Consider the following 22,654-nt stretch of genomic DNA (forward strand, 5'->3'; position numbering starts at 1 on the left):
TCACCTGTCTGAGTATGTACATGATGCCTGTTCTCATTTCTCTTCAATTCACTACCTCTGTTTTTTCCCTTCCTTATTGTCCCTTGGCTTCTCACTGGGTGTCTGTTAAGCTGATTAACTGTAACTCTTTTCTGTCTTTACTGTCTTCCAGCAGCTCAGCTGAACTTCTCTTCTTCTGCAATTGCATCACTAGGCTTGCTTCCAAGCACACCCAGTGTCCCCCCACTCCTTAGCTTTGACCTTAGGAGTCTGGCCATTATACTGGGTATATCTGCATATATCAGATTTGATACTTAGAAAGACATTGCCATCTTCTCCCTACATAAATGTTCACGGCCATTTGGGGCGACCCTCTCAGCTTCCTGGGCCCACGTGCTGAGAGCAAGAAGCTATGACCGCCTATTCCACAGTCCGCTGCTTGCTCAGCCTTGGCTGACACTCTCGAGACTGGAAGACGCGGAACATGCTGTCCTTCACTTGCGATGTTACCAGGTACCTCTCCACAGTGAAAGGCACTAACTACTTCTACCTAAAACACTCTGGACTGTAATGGCAATATACTCTTTACCCTTGTGGAGTATTTTTTGCAATGACGATGGAAACGTGTCTTTTCCCAATCCCAATTTTAGATGGTTTTGCACTCTTTTATGAGATGGTCAGTCAGGTGTGGCCACAAGAGCAGATGGCATTGAGGCTGAGGGAAACAGTTTGTGATACTCACAGGCCCTCAAAACAGGAGGCACAGCACACTGCACGGGGCCACATGGGAAAGACACCAGGGTGATCGGAAGACAGGAGTGATAGGAAGATCTGATCCATGACCTTTATAGGGGTTTGAGTGGAAAAGGCAAGGCAGGACAGGCCAACGAGTTTTGCATTGGCTAATTTAAATAATTTTGGTGGGCTTTGGGCTATGGAAGCGGTCCTTAGCTGCTTGATACCTGGTCCTGGGATGGCTAAGGCAGAAGAATATTGCCTCCTTGGGTCTACAGGACAGATGGAGGAGATATGGCTCTGCATTAGTTAGTTTTTATATCAGAAGCATGTTCCAGGCTGGGTCCCTCGCTATCTCTAAGAATTGGCTAACCCTGGGAGGGGCAGTCTCTCCCCCAGCTGGAATGTTGTGTTTTTGTTTTTGTTTTTGTTTCTTTTCTTTTTAGGATGTCCAGATATCAAATACACAGACCATTTAAAAAATATTTACAATACGTACTCTCATCTCTCTGATGTGACCTGACAAATAGACTGTCCTCAGTCATTGGTTATGGCATGAATTTCTCTTTGTTTTACTGTTGCCGGGCTACCACTGACAAAAAGCCCCTTGTGTTTTGGGTCCCTCTTCCCTACACCCACCTCCCCATATCTAATAATCACCATTACTATATGAGAAGGTAGATTTTTGATCACAGTTTGAGAGTGACCTTGAGGAGAGCAGACCCATGTTCTGTCTCCCCCTGTGGAAAATGGCCTTTGCCCAACTTACAGGGATTCATGAACAATCTAGAGCATGGGTGGAGGGGAGGGGTGGGAGTGTGGATTTTCTAGCTCACAGATCAGGAACCAGACTGACACACACTCGCTCTCTCTCCAGCACTGAGTCTTTATGATTAGAACTGATCCCTCTGTAAGAGTCAAGCTACTGGCTGCACAAGGAATTCATACCAAAATAAGTCTGTGTTCTTTGGATCCAAGCAGTAGGAAGCTTTATCCTTGCTGCTTTCCTCAGGATGCTCGGTGACATCATCCACACTGGATTGTTTTTCCCTTTGTGTTCAAACACTGGCTTCATTCCAAAGGGCGTCCAAAGCCAACAAGCCTTCCCTCAAGCCCACCCATTGGCTGTGTAATCTCACAATTGGAAACATTCCTCTCCATGAAAAGGCAGCGCCCAATAAGCCCTCATTGACAGCATTCCCCAACACCCCCAACCCAGCTCTGAGTTTCCTTTGGCCTCTTTCCTTGCTGACACTTCTTAATGGCTCAATTAGGTGGGGTTTTGCTGGTTGAAAGTCACTTATGCTTGTGTATACTGGTGTGCACATCAGCGACTGCTCTTATCAGTGGAGTGGGTAGATATATCTCAAGAAAGCTTGAAAACAACCACTGATGCTGAAATTATTTCCCTATAACCCTGGTGTTTGGAGCTACAGGAATAGCACACAATTTCCTTAATTCTAGAAGATCTGTTTCGAGCCTTAGATACAAAAATATGCATATCCAAGAGCATGACATTAACTTTTATGCACCATTTATAATCCAGTTACGGAGACTTGGGCTGAAGCCTGCTTCTTTAGCAGACAACTTCATTTCTCTAAGCCTTAGTTTGTTAACTTGCAAAACATAAAAGATATAGTAAAACTTGCTTTTCAGGATTGCTATTAGGATTAGGGGAGAGGGACACAGCATTGAGGCTTCATTCAGCATTGAGCTGAAAAGAGTGGAAGGAAGATGTGACTACAAGTAGAAGCAGGGAGCACATAGAGAGACCTTGATTGGCATCACAGATTGCCTGTGGGTGGGATCTTCAAGGTTGCACCGCACTAAGCTCCTTGGTGGTAATTCTTTGACTTCCTGGCTATTGCTCTTTAGATTGTGGAGATTTTTTATTAGCGCTGTTCTATTGAACTGACAGTAAAAGCTCCTTGGGGAAAGGGACTAGGGAAATATGCCCACAGACAGGCAAGGTCACAAATCCCAATGTGTTGTTTCCCTGCAAGGAGTGTTCTTTGGTTCAAATGACCAGGATAGAGGTCATGAACAGCACGGCTGGGGAGAGGAAGTGAGGATCTGTTTTGCTTAATGGCACATGCATAGATAGCGTGTTGCCAAACCAAGCCTGGTACCAGGAACCCAAGAACACAAGTGCAAGTTCTAGGTTGGTGGTGCTGGAGAGGAAGAGGTTGAGTCTTTGGTTTTCACAACATTTCAGTGCCATTTGGTCAAATATGAATGATTAACAGGACAAATATTCCCTCAGCTTGTTATGTTTCCGTTCTTAAATGCTTGTGGATATGGAAGCTGGCACGGACATTTTCCTAAGTTGTTGAAAATCTGTCTTTGAGGATGGGTTTGTCGTTTTTTTTTGTTGTTGTTGTTCAATGAGGGCATCCAATCTATCTTTCTACTGGAAAGTTACATAAAATTTGGAAGTTCAGGTGCCAACGATGTTTACATTTCTCGGTTAAAAAGCCAATATTTCTTCCTCTGCTCCTAAACTCTATGAATGGAAAAAGCTATTTTAGTTCATAGCATATTCTTTCCATTAAGATTTTAAACTTCTGCAGCATTGCCAAGGCTCATCTGTTGAATGAGTTTTTCAGAAATGTTATCTACCAGACATGGGTGCAAAGTGGCATTTTTATAAAGTTGAAGCAAAAGGTAATCACATTACCAGAGAAAGCGTTCTTTTCCATCCCCTCCTCCAGTCAGTCTCAAATAAAGGGAGGCCATGTCGGCTACCGTTACAATGGTATGAATAATTTTTAATAAAATCAGTAGCTAAAAATTGTTGAACTTTCAAAATATATTGGAAACCTTTTCACATATAGCTATGCTGTGTACATTCTTGGCTCAGAATGAATTTTGATTTGGATGTGGGAAATCTATTTGTTCAAGCCAAGCACCACTTAAATTTCCATAGGCAGATTATCTGCTGGATGAATTAGCCCAAGAAATTAAAAATAAAAATTCCTAAACTGCCTTTTGCTCAACTGCCCAGAATGTTCCCCTTGATTACATCCTGCCTGTCTGATAGCTTGAATCCAGGGAACAGAAAAATCATTTTAATAGCCTGCAAAGTACCGAACTGGGGCATTCTTTCCAAAGCATATGATTTATTCCAAGCCAAATGCAAATCGATTTCTCATTGCTTTCCTTCTGTGGCTTATCTATAGCACCATCTTCCTTCATTAGCCTACAAAATCAAGAACTGACCACCAAAGCAGAATGCTGGGGAAGCACCTCTGCACCTTAAATGCTAGGAAAGGTCTCAAACCCAACCACCTTTCTTTTGCAGCTACAGCATCATGCCATGTCGTTATTAATCTACCGCAGATGCCTCCACTCTCCGGCCGGTTGTCTTGACAAAATGTCTGTGGTATACTTGGCAAGATGGAGCTCCTCCAGGGCAGTAATAGTCTTCATAATCCTCAGTGATAGCTCGCACAATGCCTCAGATTAGTTAAATGTTAATCGAATCGAGGAATACACAAAGGCTGTTTCCACGATCTTTTCTAGCTCACTGTAGGCATTGATATATTTAGCCAAGTGAAACAGTCTCCTACAATGAAGGCTTAAATAGTTTGCCATGAAGTTGAGGGGAAAAACGTCCCTGTCTGCCCCACACTAAACTCCCTAGTGTCCATCACAATGAATACACTGAGAATAGTATCACTTTTCCTTTTTAAGAGAAGTGTTGCTAATTTGGGTCACCTCTGTTTGTATAGGCATTCATAGATAACAGCATCAAACCTTCCAGCTTCATTCTGCTTCTATACCACTGCCGTGGAGACAGGACTATAACCGATGGAGAAAGTATAGAAGATGAAATGCATGAAAATTTGAGAGTCTGTCAAAGGCACGGATTTCCATCAGCTACTTAAGTCGTTTATTATCGGTAGTAAGTGGCAATGCTTTTTTGCCAAGTGCCCTTGAAAAGGCTAATAAAGCTAATCTCATGTGATAGGCGACACACGGCTTAAGGTATTACCTCAATTGGCTATCTATCTGGATCTTCCCAGGGAGATCTTTTGTCCTGTATTTTAAAGACCTTCCCAATTTATCGGCATCCACAAGGGACAATGGAAATTAAGATACGAACCAGTAACAGTTGCCTTATGTTTCTCCCCAACGAAGATGTCCTGAGTTTTCATTTTGACCGCTTAAAGTGGAAACTCAATCATTTAAAGGTTAAAGTTGTAGACACTATCCAGGGAGTTCCTGGTCTACTAGCAAAATCACATGTGTGACTTCAGTGATCCCCAGCAGATTGAATAGGTTAATAAATAGATTCTCTGTAAATTTCCAAAGAGGGCAATTTGCAGGCAGTTCTCACAAAATTGGAAAATACCAACAGAGTGATAGGACCGGGTGTTCTGTTGGAATACCATAAACACCAAACTCGAAGAAGGTCAAAAGTCACGGCACATATGTTTTCCATAGATTACATTTGTTTTGGAATGCACCGTTAGGTTCCACCAAAGTGGCTCCCAAATCAAACTATACGGGAGCTATGAAAGTTCGGTCAGAGGTGCTGGCATTTAGAAAGCAAGGTGAGTGGCTAGTACATAATGACTCCTATTCTTAATGATACTTGTGGTTTTTCTGGGCAGCTCTGTCATGTCTCCCTAAAGGTGATGTCGAGACAATTAGGTGCTAGAAGGCAACTTTCAAACAAGCCTGGGAAATTGCCAATCTAATAGTGATTTATCATTAAAAACATGGCAGTCTCTCTCTCTCTCTCTCTCTCTCTCTCTCTCTCTCTCTCTCTCCTCTAGATCTATACTTGATTGAACTATAGTCATAGCTACAAGCATTGCAATTAAATATTTATTAAGTACCAGCCCCATGAAAGGAGATTTGGGAACACAGCTTCATTTAATCTTCATAGAAGTCCTATGATTTGCATTTTTCAGATGGGCAAATCGTGGCTTGACGAGGTCGAGTCATTTATGCACAAATGCACCGTGTCACTAATGATCAAGCAGACATCTGAACTCAGTCTCAGGTCTGTCAAAACCCAGTGTCTCAATTCTTGAAACATTAAGGTGGTAGATCTCTATCTTGAGGATGTAGAAGGACCAAGTGGCGATGGGGAGGGGGGAGGGAAGGGAATCCAAATGATTGGGGTGAAGCCCAAGGCTCTGAAGGTGTAAGGTGCTCCCCCAGGTCTGTGCAAGCTTGGTGGTAGATTACACTTGCAGAAAGACTCTATGTTGTACTGCTGGCCGACGTGTCTTAATGAGGTTTTGGAGTTCATGAAAATGAATTCTTAAGCACCGGCCAGGGCTGTCTAGTTAGGCAAATCTACATCATAAATACCTAACTGCCCTTCTCAAATTCATCCATTTCCAAGGACCGTTTCCTTGGGTCTTAAAATCTAACAACATAGGCCTTAAAGTAGTAAAGTTGCAAAATAGCACAACTTTTAACATTTTCTTTCCAAAGTTATTGAAAATATTAAGATAAAAGAGAGATGCCTAAAACAGACTTTGGTATCCCAAGCCAAGAAATGAAGGTATTAACGGTTTAATATGTTTTGGAATGGGGAAGGGAGAAAAGGGGGCACTGAGAGGGAGGATTGTATTTGATGCCTGTTTAATTTTACCTCTGCTTTATGTATCCCTGATTTGTTACCAAGTGCTTTCATGATTTCTGCAATCAGTCTCCAGTGGCCAAATCTGACCCGACTCCCTCTCCATCCCCCCTCCTTGTTTTAAATGAGATCTGGTTTTACTTAGATGAATTAAATGTCACTATATTTGTTTCTGTGAATTGTTCCAGCAAAAATTACAGCATCAATGTCTGACTTTAAACGTCTGTAGGACTGTCTGCCTCCCTGGGCTATTTATAGCTGCCTTTTAAAGGCCCTAATAAATGCTTTTAGATTGCTATTGGTTTGCTTTCCCTTTGTGAAGCCTCAGAATTGATACACTTCAAACTACCAACTGAAAAATACCTATTTCTCTTTTCTTTTCTTTTTCTTTTTCTTTTTTTTTTTTTGGTTAAAGTAATGTGTGTTCCCTGTAAAATGTAAATAAGCAAATAGAAGAAACAGAAGGAGAAAAAATAATCATACCAAACAGAGAGGGCCACAATTAACATTTTGTTGCATATCATACTGTCTGTTCTCTGTTTTAAATATATTTAAATATATATATATGTGTGTGTGTATATATACACACATATATATAAAATACTATCATACAAGCTGTTTTACAGCCCTGGATTTTTTTTTTTAAGCCCTGTTTTATTTTTTCTACCAGACAATATGTTTCACATTTTTTTCTCTCATTCTCTTCCATCGCTTTTAATGGGCACATTAAAAGTAACGAGTAGTGTTATGATTGTACCATTACCTATGAACCAATCCCACATTTATTAGATGGTGAGACCCTGGCCAAAATTTGCTACTACAAATAGTTGTACAAATTAGCCATGTCTCTATGCTCACCCATGATCATTTCTTTGGGATATACTGGTACAGATGGAGTTTCTGGATCACTGGCTGCATGAAATTCGTAGACTGTTGTCGCGTCATGCCAACTTACCTCCAGAAATAGTTCAAATTAAATATATAATATATATTATATTTGGACACATCTTTAAAATGACAGTATAATGACAGGCATCCGTGTTAGGGGAACCACATTGCTAATAATTCAATCATGGCTTTAACAAATGTTATTAAACACTTTTTAGTGCCAAGCTTGATTTCTTTTTTTTTTTTCCCCGACTCCAGAGTTCCAGAGTTCTGCAGCATAGCTGCAGGCATTATCATACTGAAATCCGCAGTTCTAGGGAAGCTGCTAACCTAAATAAACAGTGTGATTTTTTTTTTTTTAAACTATGTGTGAACTGGCAGCTAGGACAGGGGAGAGGCAAGGTAAGTGGAAGGAACTGAGAGCTGATGTTTGCAGAATTACCAGCGCTGATGGTCTACACTTCTAAGAAGGCTGATTCTTTTACTAGAACTAAAATCTCCTTAAGGATAGTATATTGTTCAATTAGTTATTAGTTCATTCCTTCGATGTATAACTGGTGTATTAGTTCATTCCTTCGATGTATAATTGGTGAATGCCTACATGCCACACGTTACTCTAGCTGCTGGGGATACAGGGGCGAAGAAGACAAGAGGATCTTTTTTCATGGAGCTTACAGTCTATTCCATGGGGCAATCCAGCCAACAAACATGTAATCCATCACTGGTGGCGAGTGTTTTGACATGAAAATCATGCTAACGATGCAAAAAAGAATGATGTGGGGGAGGATTTTAGTTCACATCCTCATCAGATACGGCCCCTCTGAAAAGGTGACATTAAAGATGAGACTTCAGTGATGATAAATAAGAAGTCACACAGGCAGAAAAGGATGTACAAAGGCCCTGAGGCAGAGCATCCTTGGGTGTTAGAGTGGAACTCTGGCAGACATGATTGGCTCTGTGAATCATGTGTGTCTGTTGCAGCTACTCAAGTCGGCAGTGGTAGCATGACACTAAGTAGCTGTAGACAATTTTACAAACAATGGTCTGAATGTGTTCCAATAAAATTTTATGAAAGCGAGAGGTGAGCCCGATTTGGCCCTTAGACTATAACTTGTGGACCTTTGTGTCAGTGAAAGAGGGAGACACGGTGATGTTAGAGAGTGAACAGTAGGAAGGAGAATGGTAGGAAGTAATTTCAAGAGGTGGGCAGAGTCAGAGGTATGTGCTGTGTATATAACACAGATTGTGCAAACTACTCTAATTGCAATGGGAAGACTGGAAAGGTGCTGGAGGGTTTTAAGCAGGGGAGTGACATGTTTTGATTTTATTTTCAAAAAGAGTAGATTACAGTGCAAGGGCAGGCAAAGAAGATCTCTTAGTGGTCCACTGAAGATATGGTGGTTTGGACTACCAGGAGATCTGATTAGATTTGAGATCTACTTTGTTCTTTCTTTAAGTTTATTTATTTATTTTGAGAGAGAGAGAGGGAGCATGTGCAAGAGAGAGTGGGAGAGGGGAAGAAGAACTTTACTGAAGAAAGTAAGAGAGAGAGAGTGGGAGAGAGAGAGAGTGGGAGAGTGGGAGAGCATGTGCAAAGAGAGACACGGAGAGAGAGAATCTCAAGCAGGCCCTGTACTGTCAGCATGGGGCCCGACACTGAACTCAACCCCATGACCTTAAGATCATGACCTGAGCCGAAATCAAGAGTCAGTCACTTAACTGACTGAGCCACACAGGCACCCCAAGATCTATTTTGGAGGTGAGCCCATAGGACTTGCTGCCGGTTTATGTGATAGGAGTAAGGGAGACTGATTAGACCATACTCTTGCCTCTTTGTATGAAAAGAGAAAACCTGATATGAGCCAAAAGCAAGAAGTGAGGCAAAATGAGCATCTTACCTGGGGGACCGTCTCACTAGGAGTTGCGACTTGTACCCTTCTGTAGAGAAACTTAGACGCGCCACCTCACCGCTGGCTTCTTGACTCCCTGAAGTTGCCTCAAATAATAGGGTCCAATACCCTTGTATCAATCACTTCCTCAAGAGTCAAAGACTTGTTTGTGAAGTTCTGATTGGTCACTCCAGGGTCATGTGACTCTGCTCCAGGTGCTGGTAAAGAAACACTGTGGTGATAAGTGGCTTTGCCACTTCCACTGGCAGTGTCCTAATCCTGACCACCGTCACCTCTTACTTGATCATTGAAATACTTTCCTGGTTTACTCCCCATGCCTGCTTTTAAATTTCTCCAGCCAATTTTCCATTGGACAGCCAGAGTGGTCTTTTTTTTTTTAATTTTTTTTTAACGTTTATTTATTTTTGAGACCGAGAGAGACAGAGCATGAACGGGGGAGGGGCAGAGAGAGAGCGAGACACAGAATCCGAAGCAGGCTCCAGGCTCTGAGCCATCAGCCCAGAGCCCGACGCAGGGCTCGAACTCACGGACTGCGAGATCGTGACCTGAGCTGAAGTCGGACGCTTAACCGACTGAGCCACCCAGGCGCCCCAGAGTGGTCTTTTTAAAAATAGAAACCTTATTATGCTGTACTGTTAGTTAAGATACTTCAATCACTTTCATTTCCAGCTTCAGCTCCCTCTCTCCTTGATTTCAGTTCTTTGGAAAGCATGCCCTGTGCATCCTTGAGTCACAGAGTCTTTGCAAATGCTGTTCCTCTGCCTGGAAAACTCTTTTTCTCCTTCTTCTTATTTAGTCGTATTCATTTTTTCATATTGTAGTTCAGATATCCATCTATCCCAGAGTAGATAAAGACCCAGTATTGTAAGCTATTATAAGAAACAGAGGAGAAATAGGCATTCAAATTAAGGGGTCAACAGAGACTATAAATAAAGACAGCTTCCAAGATGCTAACCATTGTGATCTTTTACATTATGCCATTTTTTCCTTATGAAAAGCGTTTTAAGAGTCAACGATTGTCCCTGTGTTTCAAATAAAGAAAGGGAAGCTGAAAGATACCTGTAAGATGCTGATATCATGCAGCTGAGATGTGGAACCATGATCAGAATCCAAATCTTTGCTCTTGTCCTTTAACAGAGCTACTGCAGGACCATAATATGGAGCTTCGACTGGATCCATGGTAGCAGGAGGAGTATTTGATTTACATTTTAGGTTAGAACTATCACTCTGGATAAAGGTGGCAAGAGATGAGTTAGAAGGCTGTTATGTAGACCTGGTAAAACCAGGTTTTTACCTGATCAGGAAAGCCTGACTTTAGCGATAAAATGCAGATGCGTTCCTGTAATGATAGGTTCTTCTGAGAACCGGTTCTTAAAATTAGCTCAGAGCAAAGGGTACAGCAGCCAGATTACACCTGTAAATAGCGAAAGCCTTAACGACTAGATAGTGACCGTGTCTCAAACAAACAAAATACAACAGAGAACGAGGCCTGAGTCGAGAACTTTCTTACTGAAGGCCACAGGAAGGAAAAGTGAAGAGCACATCCTCACTTGGATGCCAAGTGGGCACCAAACACTCTCTGATCGCCCGGGTTAAACTGCGCCCTCTCTCCTTGCTGCGGGCCATTCTGAGTTAGTGCTTCCTTTTGCCAATCCTCAAATGTGCCTTCCGAGTAAGTAGGACTCTCACTAATTCCTAAAAGTGGGTGGGTCTGGCACACAGTAGGAGTGTAATTGAAAAAAAAATGAATAAAAGACAAGACACGAATGAAAACAATCAGCAACAAATTCCCATTGGAGACCTTTAGACGCCACTGGGGAACCTGACACGTGAAGGTTGGACTGCGTTCTCTTAAAAGGACGTAAGATCTCATGACATCCAGCTTCTGCAACCAACCCCGATACAGCTCAAAGGAGCACCCTTCTGAGCAACCCAGGCTGGCGTCCAACCAAGACAGGGATGGGCTGATTATCACGATAAGAACAAGAGAAACCTTCAGAACTATTTTAGTAAAACATGCCCATACCTTTTAAGACAAAAAATACACATGATAACTACCTAATGGATTTCTTTAATCTGTTGACTTTGCTAAGCTTGTCAGTCTTGTTTCCTTTAGCTTGGTTGCTCAGAGAGAATAGCAGCACAATTTTTTTTTTTTAAGCAATGCATTTTTATCATTGAGTTGAAAGTATGTGCATGCATGTATATGGGAGTGTGTATGTGTGTTGTGGGATAGGGGTATGTGTGTGTGCGCCTGTGCTGAAGACAAGGAGTAGGGGATTTCCCATTTGGTGACAGTTGTGAAAAGGAAAGGAATACGATCCAGTCGCTGGCGCTTTGGGAAGCTAGAAAGATGGAGAATTGGCCCCTGTAGCTCAGTAGTAGGAAACAGTGGTGCCACCCCTGAATTTAAAATAGAAGTATCTGCCGGGAGCCACATTGTCAACCCTTCAGTCAGGCAAGTGGAAAGCTCCTTGATAGGGTCAAGCAGATGTTCTGATATTTTACTGAGAGGGAAACTGAGTCTTCACAAGATTCACATTCAAACAATAATTATCTAGTAATTACCATGAGGTTGGCACAGTGACATATGGCTTCCCATTCACTATCTCGATCAAACTCACAATAACTCAGTCACATAGGTGTTCTTATTCCCATATCATGCACGAGGGCACTGAGGTTCTGAGAAAGTTACTTTCATGAACCACTCCAGATACTGGGGACAGACCTGGAATTGGAAGTCTGTCTCTCAATTCAGGATTTCTCTACAAGACCAAAAAACATTCTATTTCAGACTATTGCTTATTAAGATCATTCATTTTTAAGGCAGAATAATTTGGAATTTTAATTCTTCTTTTTAATTTTTTTTTAATTTTTTTTTTCAACGTTTATTTATTTTTGGGACAGAGAGAGACAGAGCATGAACGGGGAAGGGGCAGAGAGAGAGGGAGACACAGAAACGGAAACAGGCTCCAGGCTCTGAGCCATCAGCCCAGAGCCCGACGCGGGGCTCGAACTCCTGGACCGCGAGATCGTGACCTGGCTGAAGTTGGACGCTTAACCGACTGCGCCACCCAGGCGCCCCTTCATTTTTTTTAAAGTTTATTTATTTTTGTTTAATTTTTTGACGTTTATTCATTTTTTGATAGAGACAGTGAGTGGGGGGAGGGGCAGAGAGAGGGGGAGACACAGAATGTGAAGCAGGCTCCAGGCTCTGAGCTGTCAGCACAGAGTCCAACACGGGGCTCGAACTCATGGACCGTGAGATCATGACCTGAGCTGAAGTCGGACGCTCAACCGACTGAGCCATCCAGGAGCCCCTAAAATTTATTTATTTATTTTGAGAGAGGGAGAGAGCATGTGCGGGGGAGGGACACAGAGGGAAAAAGAGAGAGAGAGAGAATCCCAAGTAGACTCCTCATTGTCAACTTGGAACCTGACATGGGGCTCAAACTCACAAACGGCAAGATCATGACCTGAGCCGAAACCGAGAGTCAGATGCCTAACCAAGTGAGCTACCAAGGCAGCCCTGCAGTTATAATTCTTACTGCTTTTGTATGATCTGGACATCCAGAAAATGGGGAAACATAATTCCAGACTTTCCTACTTCTTTACAAAACAGAGCATCATTTTTGGATATGGCAGATTTATGATTAGGTTGTAGATATTACATAAGAAAAAAAATGGGCTAGAAAGAGGCCGTCCAGATAAAGTTACCAGCAATGTTGTAACACCTGGTTTCTGTTTCTCCCTCCCAGCTCCAGGATTCAGTCCGGTTGTTTGCTCGTAGCATAGCAGAACCCCCTTTCCTGTCTTAAACTGGCACAAGACTTTCTTAAATTGATTCAGGAGAGATTGTAGAGTTCGATCAGGAAAGAGGTAAAGTCTTTCATCACTGAGAAGTTGGAAGGCAGAAGTTTGAACAGAGAGGTTAAAGGTTGGAGCTCAATCCGAGACCTGCTCTGGGGATGATAGCAGCTGAGGAGAAACAGGAGAAGGCCATGGAATGTCAACAAAGGAGAAACTGTTTGAAATTTGGGAGACAGGGAGTATTTGGAGAAGTCTGGGCAGTATCTAGTGGGTTCTGGGCGAAGCAGGTGTTCAATGGCTGAATGAAGAGCTCCACCTAATTGTGTCTGAATGTCTTTGGAGGATTCCAGGCAAGACAAGGCTCTAGCATAATTCCAAGGCAATAAATTATGGAATAGGTTTTGAGCAAAACAACCTAACTGGTTTGGGTTCTGTCCTATCCCATGAACTCCGTCCTTCTTTCCTCCTCAGCGGCCAGGGCCCACCCACAAGTGCCTTCTGACCACAGGTTCTTGCTCTGGCCCCCTTCACACGCCACAGAGCTGCCCTCAAGGCAGTCTCTAAAGACAATGACCTGCACACAGAATCTAGGCCACCCTTTCTACTCTCTGCCTCATCAGCTCTCATGTGTCCGCTAAAATTTGTCTCATCTAATAGTCGCCAGGAAAGTAACTTGATTACCGATGACCTCGCATAAATGGTGTACGTGCTCAAGAAGGTACTTGTTAATATCAAAGGCCAGGGGCATTAATAATTGAATTTCGCAGAGATATTTAGAACATTCTCTGTGGTGTATCTCAAATTATACAATGACAATTCATATCACTATTAAAATATTTTTGTTAAGTAGATGCTAAAGGTAAGATTGAATTTTACTTTATTTTTTTAATTAATTAATTTTATTTTTTTTGTTTATTTTTGAGAGAGACAGAGCATGAGAGGGGAGGGGCAGAGGGAGAGAGGGAGACACAGAATCTGAAGCAGGCTCTAGGCTCTGAGCTATCAGCACAGAGCCCGACGCGGGGCTCAAACCCACGAACAGTGAGATCATGACCTGAGCCAAAGTTGGATGCTTAACCAACTGAGCCACCCAGGAGTCCCTTTAATTTACTTTTCTAATGTTTATTTTTGAGAAAGAGGGAGACAGAGCATGAGTGGGGGAGGGGCAGAGAGCAAGGGAGACACAGAATCCGAAGCAGGCTCCAGGCGTCGAGCTGTCAGCAACAGAGCCTGACGCGGGGCTTGAACTCCCAAGCTGTGAGATCATGACCTGAGCTGAAGTCAGACGCTGAACCGACTGAGCCACCCAGGCGCCCCTGAATTTTATTTTCAAAGTGACATGGGATTAGAAAGTTTTGGGGCGCCTGGGTGGCGCAGTCGGTTAAGCATCCGACTTCAGCCAGGTCACGATCTCGTGGTCCGTGAGTTCGAGCCCCGCGTCGGGCTCTGGGCTGATGGCTCAGAGCCTGGAGCCTGTTTCCGATTCTGTGTCTCCCTCTCTCTCTGCCCCTCCCCCGTTCATGCTCTGTCTCTCTCTGTCCCAAAAATGAATAAACGTTGAAAAAAAAAATTAAAAAAAAAAAGAATTTAAAAAAAAAAAAAGAAAGTTTTCACCATTTTGTTGCATTGTCACCATGCTGAGGAAAAGTTTAAGTGTGAAGAACTATCAATGAGAGCAGTCTGCTCGGTAGCTAGCTGAATTTGAGAGACTGGCAAAATGGCAGAGGGATGCCTTCACAATGGGTGCATCTGACTGAGGTCCTTCTGCGTATCAAGAAACGGGGTCAGATAGGGAGGATGCTCACTTGTGCTGTTGCAAATACTCCCTATCATGTGGATAGCCCATTTGAAATTTGCTAAATCAGTAATGGTTTCTCCCCGAATTCGCATAAAGATCTAGAATACTAAGGGCTAAAAGCAGATCCCCCTCATCAAAGTAAATTACAAAGCTTTTTTTTTTTTTTAATGTCTGAACGTAACACAATGAGTGGGGTTTGAAAACAGTCGCTGTCAGGATCGGGTCTGCTGACCCCTCGAACTTTCTCTGGGTTGTCTCTGTGGTGTGGAGAAAATTGTAATGACTTCGACAGCATTCTCAGGAAACAGCCCAGCATCCTGACCTGCCTTGCCTCTTAACTCTAGCTGCTCCGATAGGAGAACTCCGTGCCCGACAAAGAAATTGCAGTCTTTTTTTTTTTTTTTTCCTGCCTTTGTCGTTAGTCACCTGGCAAATAATTTGAAACTGGCCCCGAAGGGGGACCCCAGATTCAGCACTTCCTTCTGAACTTTATATTCCACAATTTTGTCATCACAGTGCTCAAATTCCCATTTTTAATAAAAAATGGAACTTCACATCCAGTGATACAGTCACCATTGGTTGCTAGAGGGCAAGAATATGCAAAAAGACATACAGAAGTGGGAACATCGCAAACGATTTTTCGTGACGGAATGGAAGGTGATGAGATGATTATGAATGCATGGAGGCATTCTGAAAGCTGGGGTTTCATCCTAAGAAATGTGCATGTTACACATAGAATGTCCAGCCAACCCACAAGTCTTAGCCTCTATTATTTAATGGTAAAAAATCGGGAAAGTGCTCGAATTAACACAACAGATGAGACAAGAGATTAATAAACATTTTTGTCAAGTCATTTTGACGAAAGGTCATCCATAAAATTCTTTGCTCGTTGGGTAATCTGAGAAATGGTTAAGACTCATTAAACTAGTTTGCTTATAATCTGGCATTTAGTGTAAAAGACCATCTCTTTTAGAAAACGTATCATGCACATGGTTGGCCAGTCAACGAATCAAATGCAGGCATCTAAACAGAATCTGAAGGCTTTTCTCTGGATAAGTTGGAATAAATGATCAATTCAACATGGTGGGCCATGGCAGGGGCACAGGGCACGGTGGGTTCAGGGCAGAACTCTCACAGCTGTAACTTGTCTCCCTGAAACGATTCCATTATTTAGAAACAAATTTTGCACATCATCAAATTTGCTCCCTTACAGCTTGTATTAATTGAAAATTCATTCACCAATTAGCATGCTGTTGAAGGTGTTTTTAAAATAGCTTGTTTGTAACAGTCGCTGGCACTGCTGGAATTCAAACTGCGTGCCATTTCAAATAAAAACCTTTTCTTTTTTTTCTCTTGGCAGTAGAAAAGAGCAGAGTCACACAGTAGCTCTTGATTTATGAACTGCGTTTTCTTATTCTCAGACTTCCACAGGGTGTGCGGGTCCCTTTCAAAGGAGCTGGGTTGGGGGCCTTTAACAAGGAAGCGATTCTATCTCCGAATCGACTTTTTAATTTCCAATCATACGTGCCTCTGATTAGAATTGGTCCCATTCTCATGCCTCCGGTGATCAGCTGAGAGAATGGAGACGGAGAAACCTTCGGCAGCTTTCTTCTGTTAGGAAAGTGTCACTCAGTTAACAAATCACACAGGAACCTAGGTATGTGTTGCGAACAAAATTTGTGGAAATATTTTATGTTCAACATTCCGGTAAGCATTTTGTCAGCCCTGGGTCACATCCTGAGATTAGGCAATCATCTCTCCAAAAACCCGATTGGGGATAAAGGAGGGGATATTATGACTCAAAACATATCTGGAGGACAAGTGGGCAGAAGGCTCAGGCTGGGGGCATGGGGATGGACGGAGAGAAACGTGTACATGCTTTACAGGATGTTTTGGCTGAAAGCAGAGTTCGTCCTCACAGTGGTCCCCGAAACAAAGTGTTTATTGTCCAGTGGGCCTGATCCCTGGAGAAGAAGAAAAATGATTCCTATTGACTGGAAGGAAATTAACTCTTTGCTCCCTTTTGCAGGGAAGGTGTTGGATAAGTACCTAGTGATTAATTTCCTTCATTGGTTTCACGGGGAGGGGTCTCGATGTCCGCAATAGTGTTACTCTCACTGCATTTTCTATACAGCAGTGGCTGGATTCTCTAGTGGGAATCTTTTCTCCCCCTTATCCTCCCTGCCCCCAACTGGCACAGGCAGATTATGGGGAAAGCATATTCTAATAATTAATACACCATTAAATTGGGCTGCAGTGACTTTTTGTTTCTGGCATAGAAGTAGCTAAAGGCCATTTAACACTGAAGTTTTAAAACTTACTTTCAGACTTGAGCTGGGAAAACCACTGGCCTATTCCACGGATGCTAAAAGCGATAAGAACTGTATGTTCTACCCTGATCTTTTAAAGACTGAATTGGGAGGGGGGAAAATGATTTTGCTTACAGATGGCTGTGAAAACATCAGAAATACATATCAGAGCTGGAGAGAAGGGTCCAATTGTAGTAAGCTCCCTTTAAGAGGGAAACAAGATTAGAACTTTGGCAAAATTTCGGCTTCTTTTGAGAGGGAAAGAGAAGAGATTGCAGTGTCCAAAAAAAGAAGAGGAAAAAAAAAAAAAGGATGGATGTCATGAGACAAAAGCAGAAGCAATTTTATACCTTATTGAAAGCTTACCTGGGCGTGGTTTTAACTCCTCTGGGGTTAAGAATTTTTTTTTTTCTCCTCTTAAAACTAAAGGGGCTAGGGGAAAGGACTTGAATCTGAAATAGCATCCCTGTCAGTTCTGTTCTGTCCTGGGAAGTCTACAAGGAAGCAAAACCTCCGTGGAAGAGAAGGGAGGCAGCAGGCACTGGAGGTGAAAGTCTGCGGCAACGAGTATGTAAGTTACATGTTAGCATGAAGGTGGTGATGCTTCATTGCGTCCTTTTTAGAAAACCCATCTGGGGGTGCCTGAGTGGCTCAGTCGATTAAGCGTCTGACTTAGGCTCAGGCCATGATCTCACAGTTTCTGAGCTGGAGCCTGCACTGGGCTCCAGGGCAAAGCCTGCTTCAGGCCCTGTCTCCCTTCTCTGCCCCTCCCCTGCCTTGCGTGCCCTCTCTCTCCTTCTCTTTTAAAAATAAATAAAAACATTAAGAAAAAGGAAGAAGAAAAACCATCTGACTTAAACAGAAGGCTGATAAGGCTGCTATTCAAATATGTGAATTGTGTTTTGTCTTTTTACATTATAGATGGCTTTGTTTTCTAAGTGCCCTCATGTCAGAAGAGCCAAAAAAACAAAACAAAACAAAAAAAAAACCAAGACTTTTGTTTATATCAGGTCAGAAAAGGTAGTGAGTCTTCATTTGGGATAATCATAGTGTTTACCCAAGCCTTGTGCATATATAAAAATGTTATTTTCTCTAATTACATATTTTGTTCCTATAATGACTGAGCTGAATTCTAAACTGAAAGGAGTAATCAATACTGAATGTCTCTGCCGTTCAAATGAAGTCTTCACCATTTCAGACGGCATGAAATTGCCTCAAATTTGGCAAATTGCTACAAAGATGGAAATTAAAATCTAAAGCTGAAGTGTATTTAATTTTCTTTTTTTGCAGATCTTAACTGAAAACTTAAATCAACAGATAGGAATAGAACTATTACTATTACGAAATCCACCTGGATGCTTGAAGGACATAGGAAAGGATGAGCTATTACGGCAGCAGCTATCCGATTGTAAACGTGGACCCCAAATACCCAGGCTACCCCCCAGAGCACATCATAGCTGAGAAGAGAAGAGCCAGAAGACGTCTGCTCCACAAAGATGGCAGCTGTAATGTGTACTTCAAGCACATTTTTGGAGAATGGGGGAGCTACGTGGTTGACATTTTCACCACCCTCGTAGATACCAAGTGGCGGCACATGTTTGTGATATTTTCTTTATCCTATATTCTCTCCTGGTTGATATTTGGCTCTATCTTCTGGCTCATTGCCTTTCATCACGGTGATCTGTTAAATGATCCAGACATCACACCTTGTGTTGACAACGTCCATTCCTTCACAGGGGCGTTTTTATTCTCCCTGGAAACCCAGACCACCATAGGTTACGGTTACCGCTGTGTCACTGAAGAATGCTCTGTGGCCGTGCTCACGGTGATCCTTCAGTCCATCTTGAGCTGCATCATAAATACCTTCATCATTGGAGCCGCCTTAGCCAAAATGGCAACCGCTCGAAAGAGAGCCCAAACCATTCGGTTTAGCTATTTTGCACTCATAGGGATGAGGGACGGGAAACTTTGCCTCATGTGGCGCATTGGTGATTTCCGACCAAACCACGTGGTAGAAGGCACAGTGAGAGCCCAACTTCTCCGCTACACAGAAGACAGCGAAGGGCGGATGACGATGGCCTTTAAAGACCTAAAGTTGGTTAATGATCAGATCATTCTTGTCACACCAGTAACTATTGTTCATGAAATTGACCATGAGAGCCCTCTGTATGCCCTTGACCGAAAAGCAGTGGCCAAAGATAACTTTGAGATTTTGGTGACATTTATCTATACTGGTGATTCCACGGGGACTTCCCACCAATCCAGAAGTTCCTACGTTCCCCGAGAAATTCTCTGGGGCCACAGGTTCAATGACGTCCTGGAAGTTAAGAGAAAGTATTACAAGGTGAACTGCTTACAGTTTGAGGGGAGCGTGGAAGTCTATGCCCCCTTCTGCAGTGCCAAACAACTGGACTGGAAGGACCAGCAGCTCCACAACATGGAAAAAACCCCTCCGGTCCGAGGACCCGGCCCGTCAGACACCAAGGTCAGAAGAAGGTCATTTAGCGCGGTTGCCATTGTCAGCAGTTGTGAAAACCCGGAGGAGACCACCACCTCGGCCACGGATGAGTGTAAGGAAGCACCTTATCAGAAAGCTGTCTTGACTTTAAATAGAATCTCTGTAGAATCCCAAATGTAGTTCAAATTGTGATCACGAGGGCTCCCACCCAATCATTTTACTCTGTAGCCAGTCACCTCGAGGCGAGTAGTTATACAAGGGCTTTTAAGGGATGTTATAGCTATGTGCCATGGTGATGGGGATAGGAAGAACATGTTAAATCTGGTGAAAAATCATCTAAACATGACATAGTACCCAATTGTTTAAACTCTTTTTTTTTTTTTTGCTAGCAAATTTTGTATTAGGGATGCTATTAAGAGCCTACTTGATTAGTTTAAATTTCATCTCCTTTTATTACACCATATAGTTGTATCTTCAATAGGGGGTATGGTATTCAGTAATGGAGAACAAAGGTAGGGTACTGGAATAAATAAAAATAGGAAGATGGGCAGCCAGCATAAATAACACATTTTTTACATCGATAGTAGTTTCCCATAAAAGCATCTTGTCATCCAACCAAGGTATGCGAGAAATGCATCCAGTAGATTGTAACGTTAAGATATTTAACTGAAGTCACCTGGCAGGTTTGATGTTTGCCCCTCATAGTGTCTTGTTATCAGTGGAAAGAAGCAGACACCTGCCACTTACCCAGGTAATGATCGTTGAGTGCTAGAAGTTGGTTTGTTTTGTTTTGTTTTGTTTTTTCTAACTGATACAGCAGAAGAAGAGTGGACATGATTCAGAGCAGTATTTCTCTCTTAAATGCCTTGGTTGACTGCAACAAAGAAAGGGCTTTATGTAGAAGAGCAGAAATAAGGCAATGAACAATAAGGGGCTTCCTTTGCCCACCTCTCGTCTTCTCTTGGAAGATGGAGCCGTTTGTGTGTGTGTGTGTGTGTGTGTGTGTGTGTGTGTGTGTGTGGCATGGCGGGGTGGGGAGCATATTGGAGGGAGGGCAGGGGAAAGATACTTATGTGTACCCAGAAGCAGTTAGGTATGCTTCCTGTCTTGGTCACTTTACAGGACATAAATGACTTGAATTCTAGATTTTAAGAAACTCTTCCTTTGAACTTGGAACAATCATGTAGATAGAAGATTTTGTGAAATAGAATTAATGTGATTTTTATGCATATTATTAAATGGATAAGCTAAGTGCTATGGAATTGCTTAAATTTTAGGACATGAGATAAATTTGTATGCTCTGTTTCTGTGTTAAAAGATGTTAATCATGGTTACTTTAAGCCCAATCCCTTATGAGTAAAAAGACACTTTAAGCTTTCTGAATCGAACAGTTAAAGGGTGCCTGGGTGGTTCAGTCGGTTGAGCATCCGACTTCGGCTCAGGTCATGATCTCACAGCTCGAGAGTTCGAGCCCTGCATCAGGCTCTGTGCTGACAGCTCAGAGCCTGGAGCCTGCTTCAGATTCTGTGCCTCCCTCTCTCTCTGCCCCAACCCACTCGCATTCTGTCTCTGTCTCTCTCAAAAATAAATAAACATTAAAAAAAATTTAAATCAAACCGTTATTAGCTGCATTCAGAGTTATCTGTTTTCTTTCTTTTTTTACGTTGCTGCTGAGCTGACAATAAGTATATGCCCCAGTGTTTCTTTGTTTATTTTATTTAAATATATGTACACACAGTTTTTGCTTTCTCTGGAAAAGCTCCCTATCCCCCTCTCTCCATTTAAATTAAAGCACACAAGTAAATTGAACTGAATCATATAGTCTGTGCTTACCAATAAAAGTGAAATAGGTAGGTATGTGAAGTGTTTTTCTTTTTTTTCTTCTTCTTTTTTCTTTTTTCCATCCTCCCTTCCTCCCTTCCTTTTCCTCTTTTTCTTTTGACTATGAGCAATGAAGTTACTTTCTAAATGCACATGTGCAAATCTTTTATTCCTGTTGTTTTATGGATAAGGGTTTTGCTCAGGTCCCAAGTTGTAAAACTGTCCTGAAGCTTAATATCAGAGATCTAAAGAATGCAATTTTTTTTCCTATTTGGCTTCAGAAATGCAAAACCCATTTTTAAAATTACACATGCATTGCAGATTTGGATTTGTAGCCGCGATTACTCAGCTAAATTAGAGTACTACGGTCTACCAAGTAGCAAACAACCAGCACCACGACAGATCCAAATGCCCTTCCCCTGACTTTTTAAGCTCGTTTCACACACATCTAGTTTCACTTCATTTTGCCTTGCTTCCTAGACTCTGCCTAGCCATGATTCTGGTTTTGTTAGTATCAGAATAGACGTATCAATGAGTACATTCTGCTGTGCTCTGTCTCCACCATTAAGACCTCCTACCCAGAATAAAATGTAAAATAGACATTCACATGTAACATTTGTCCCTAATTTTCTGTTTAGATTTATAACATACTTTGATGCCCCAACGAGTTACTTAATAATAAAGATCTCAAAGTAATGCAAAAATTGTGTGCATATGCCTGTATTTCAGATTAGTACAAACTCTGCCGATGTGGTCAGTGTTGGGTGCAGAGCACCAAAAAAAAAAAAAAAAAAAAAAAAAAAAAAAAAAGGAGATGCTCTCTTACAGAATTAGAACATAGGCAGAACTATAAACATTTTTATGGGTTTTTAACAGCTTGTAGAACAGCTATATCCGAATTAGCAGTTGTGTTTCTGTAAGCTTTGCAAGAAGGCTCCATGCAAAATGGCATTCTAGTTTCAAAAGCTCTGTCCATGATGAGAAGTAGGTCGAATATTCTTTCTTATGGCAGCTATTTTGTCCCTCAAGATGAAAGTATTCAGTGGACTTAATTAGACGGGAAACACACTATGGCGTCAAGGCATTCTCTGCTGTGTGCCCCACCTGTGAACTTGGCCCTTGAAGAGGGAGGGAGATCTGGGAGAGAGAAGGAAATGCTGTTTCATGTACCACCGGCTTATCAAGCACCTTATGCTTTGCACATGTACACTTAGCCCCCACAACAAAACAGTGGGGTGGATATTTTTAATTTCCATAGCATCAAATATCTATCTCATTCTCTGCTTCTTCCTGACTAACCAGTTCCCAAATGGGACAGCAACTTGCCAGACTAAAAAAAACAATTGC

General features: G+C 42.2%; 1 protein-coding gene across 13 annotated transcripts in view; it reads left to right on the forward strand.

The window, feature by feature from the left end:
- The window catches only part of KCNJ16 (potassium inwardly rectifying channel subfamily J member 16), a 145,955-nt gene extending 123,944 nt beyond the window's left edge, over positions 1 to 22,011 (forward strand). For 6 of the 13 annotated variants that reach the window (XM_045044282.1, XM_019818175.3, XM_019818171.3 and 3 more), the window contains one exon: positions 18,319 to 22,011. In XM_045044282.1, the coding sequence (XP_044900217.1) occupies positions 18,407 to 19,666 (1,260 nt within the window). In that variant the 5' untranslated portion in view covers positions 18,319 to 18,406 and the 3' untranslated portion in view covers positions 19,667 to 22,011. Of the gene's footprint in view, positions 1 to 9; positions 493 to 17,457; positions 17,600 to 18,318 lie in introns of those variants that run through there. The other 7 variants (XM_019818168.3, XM_019818169.3, XM_045044281.1 and 4 more) reach the window with 4 other exon arrangements.
- Positions 22,012 to 22,654: the final 643 nt, after the last annotated feature.

This window comes from Felis catus, chromosome E1, assembly GCF_018350175.1.
Source record: "Felis catus isolate Fca126 chromosome E1, F.catus_Fca126_mat1.0, whole genome shotgun sequence".
Lineage (NCBI taxonomy): Eukaryota > Metazoa > Chordata > Mammalia > Carnivora > Felidae > Felis > Felis catus.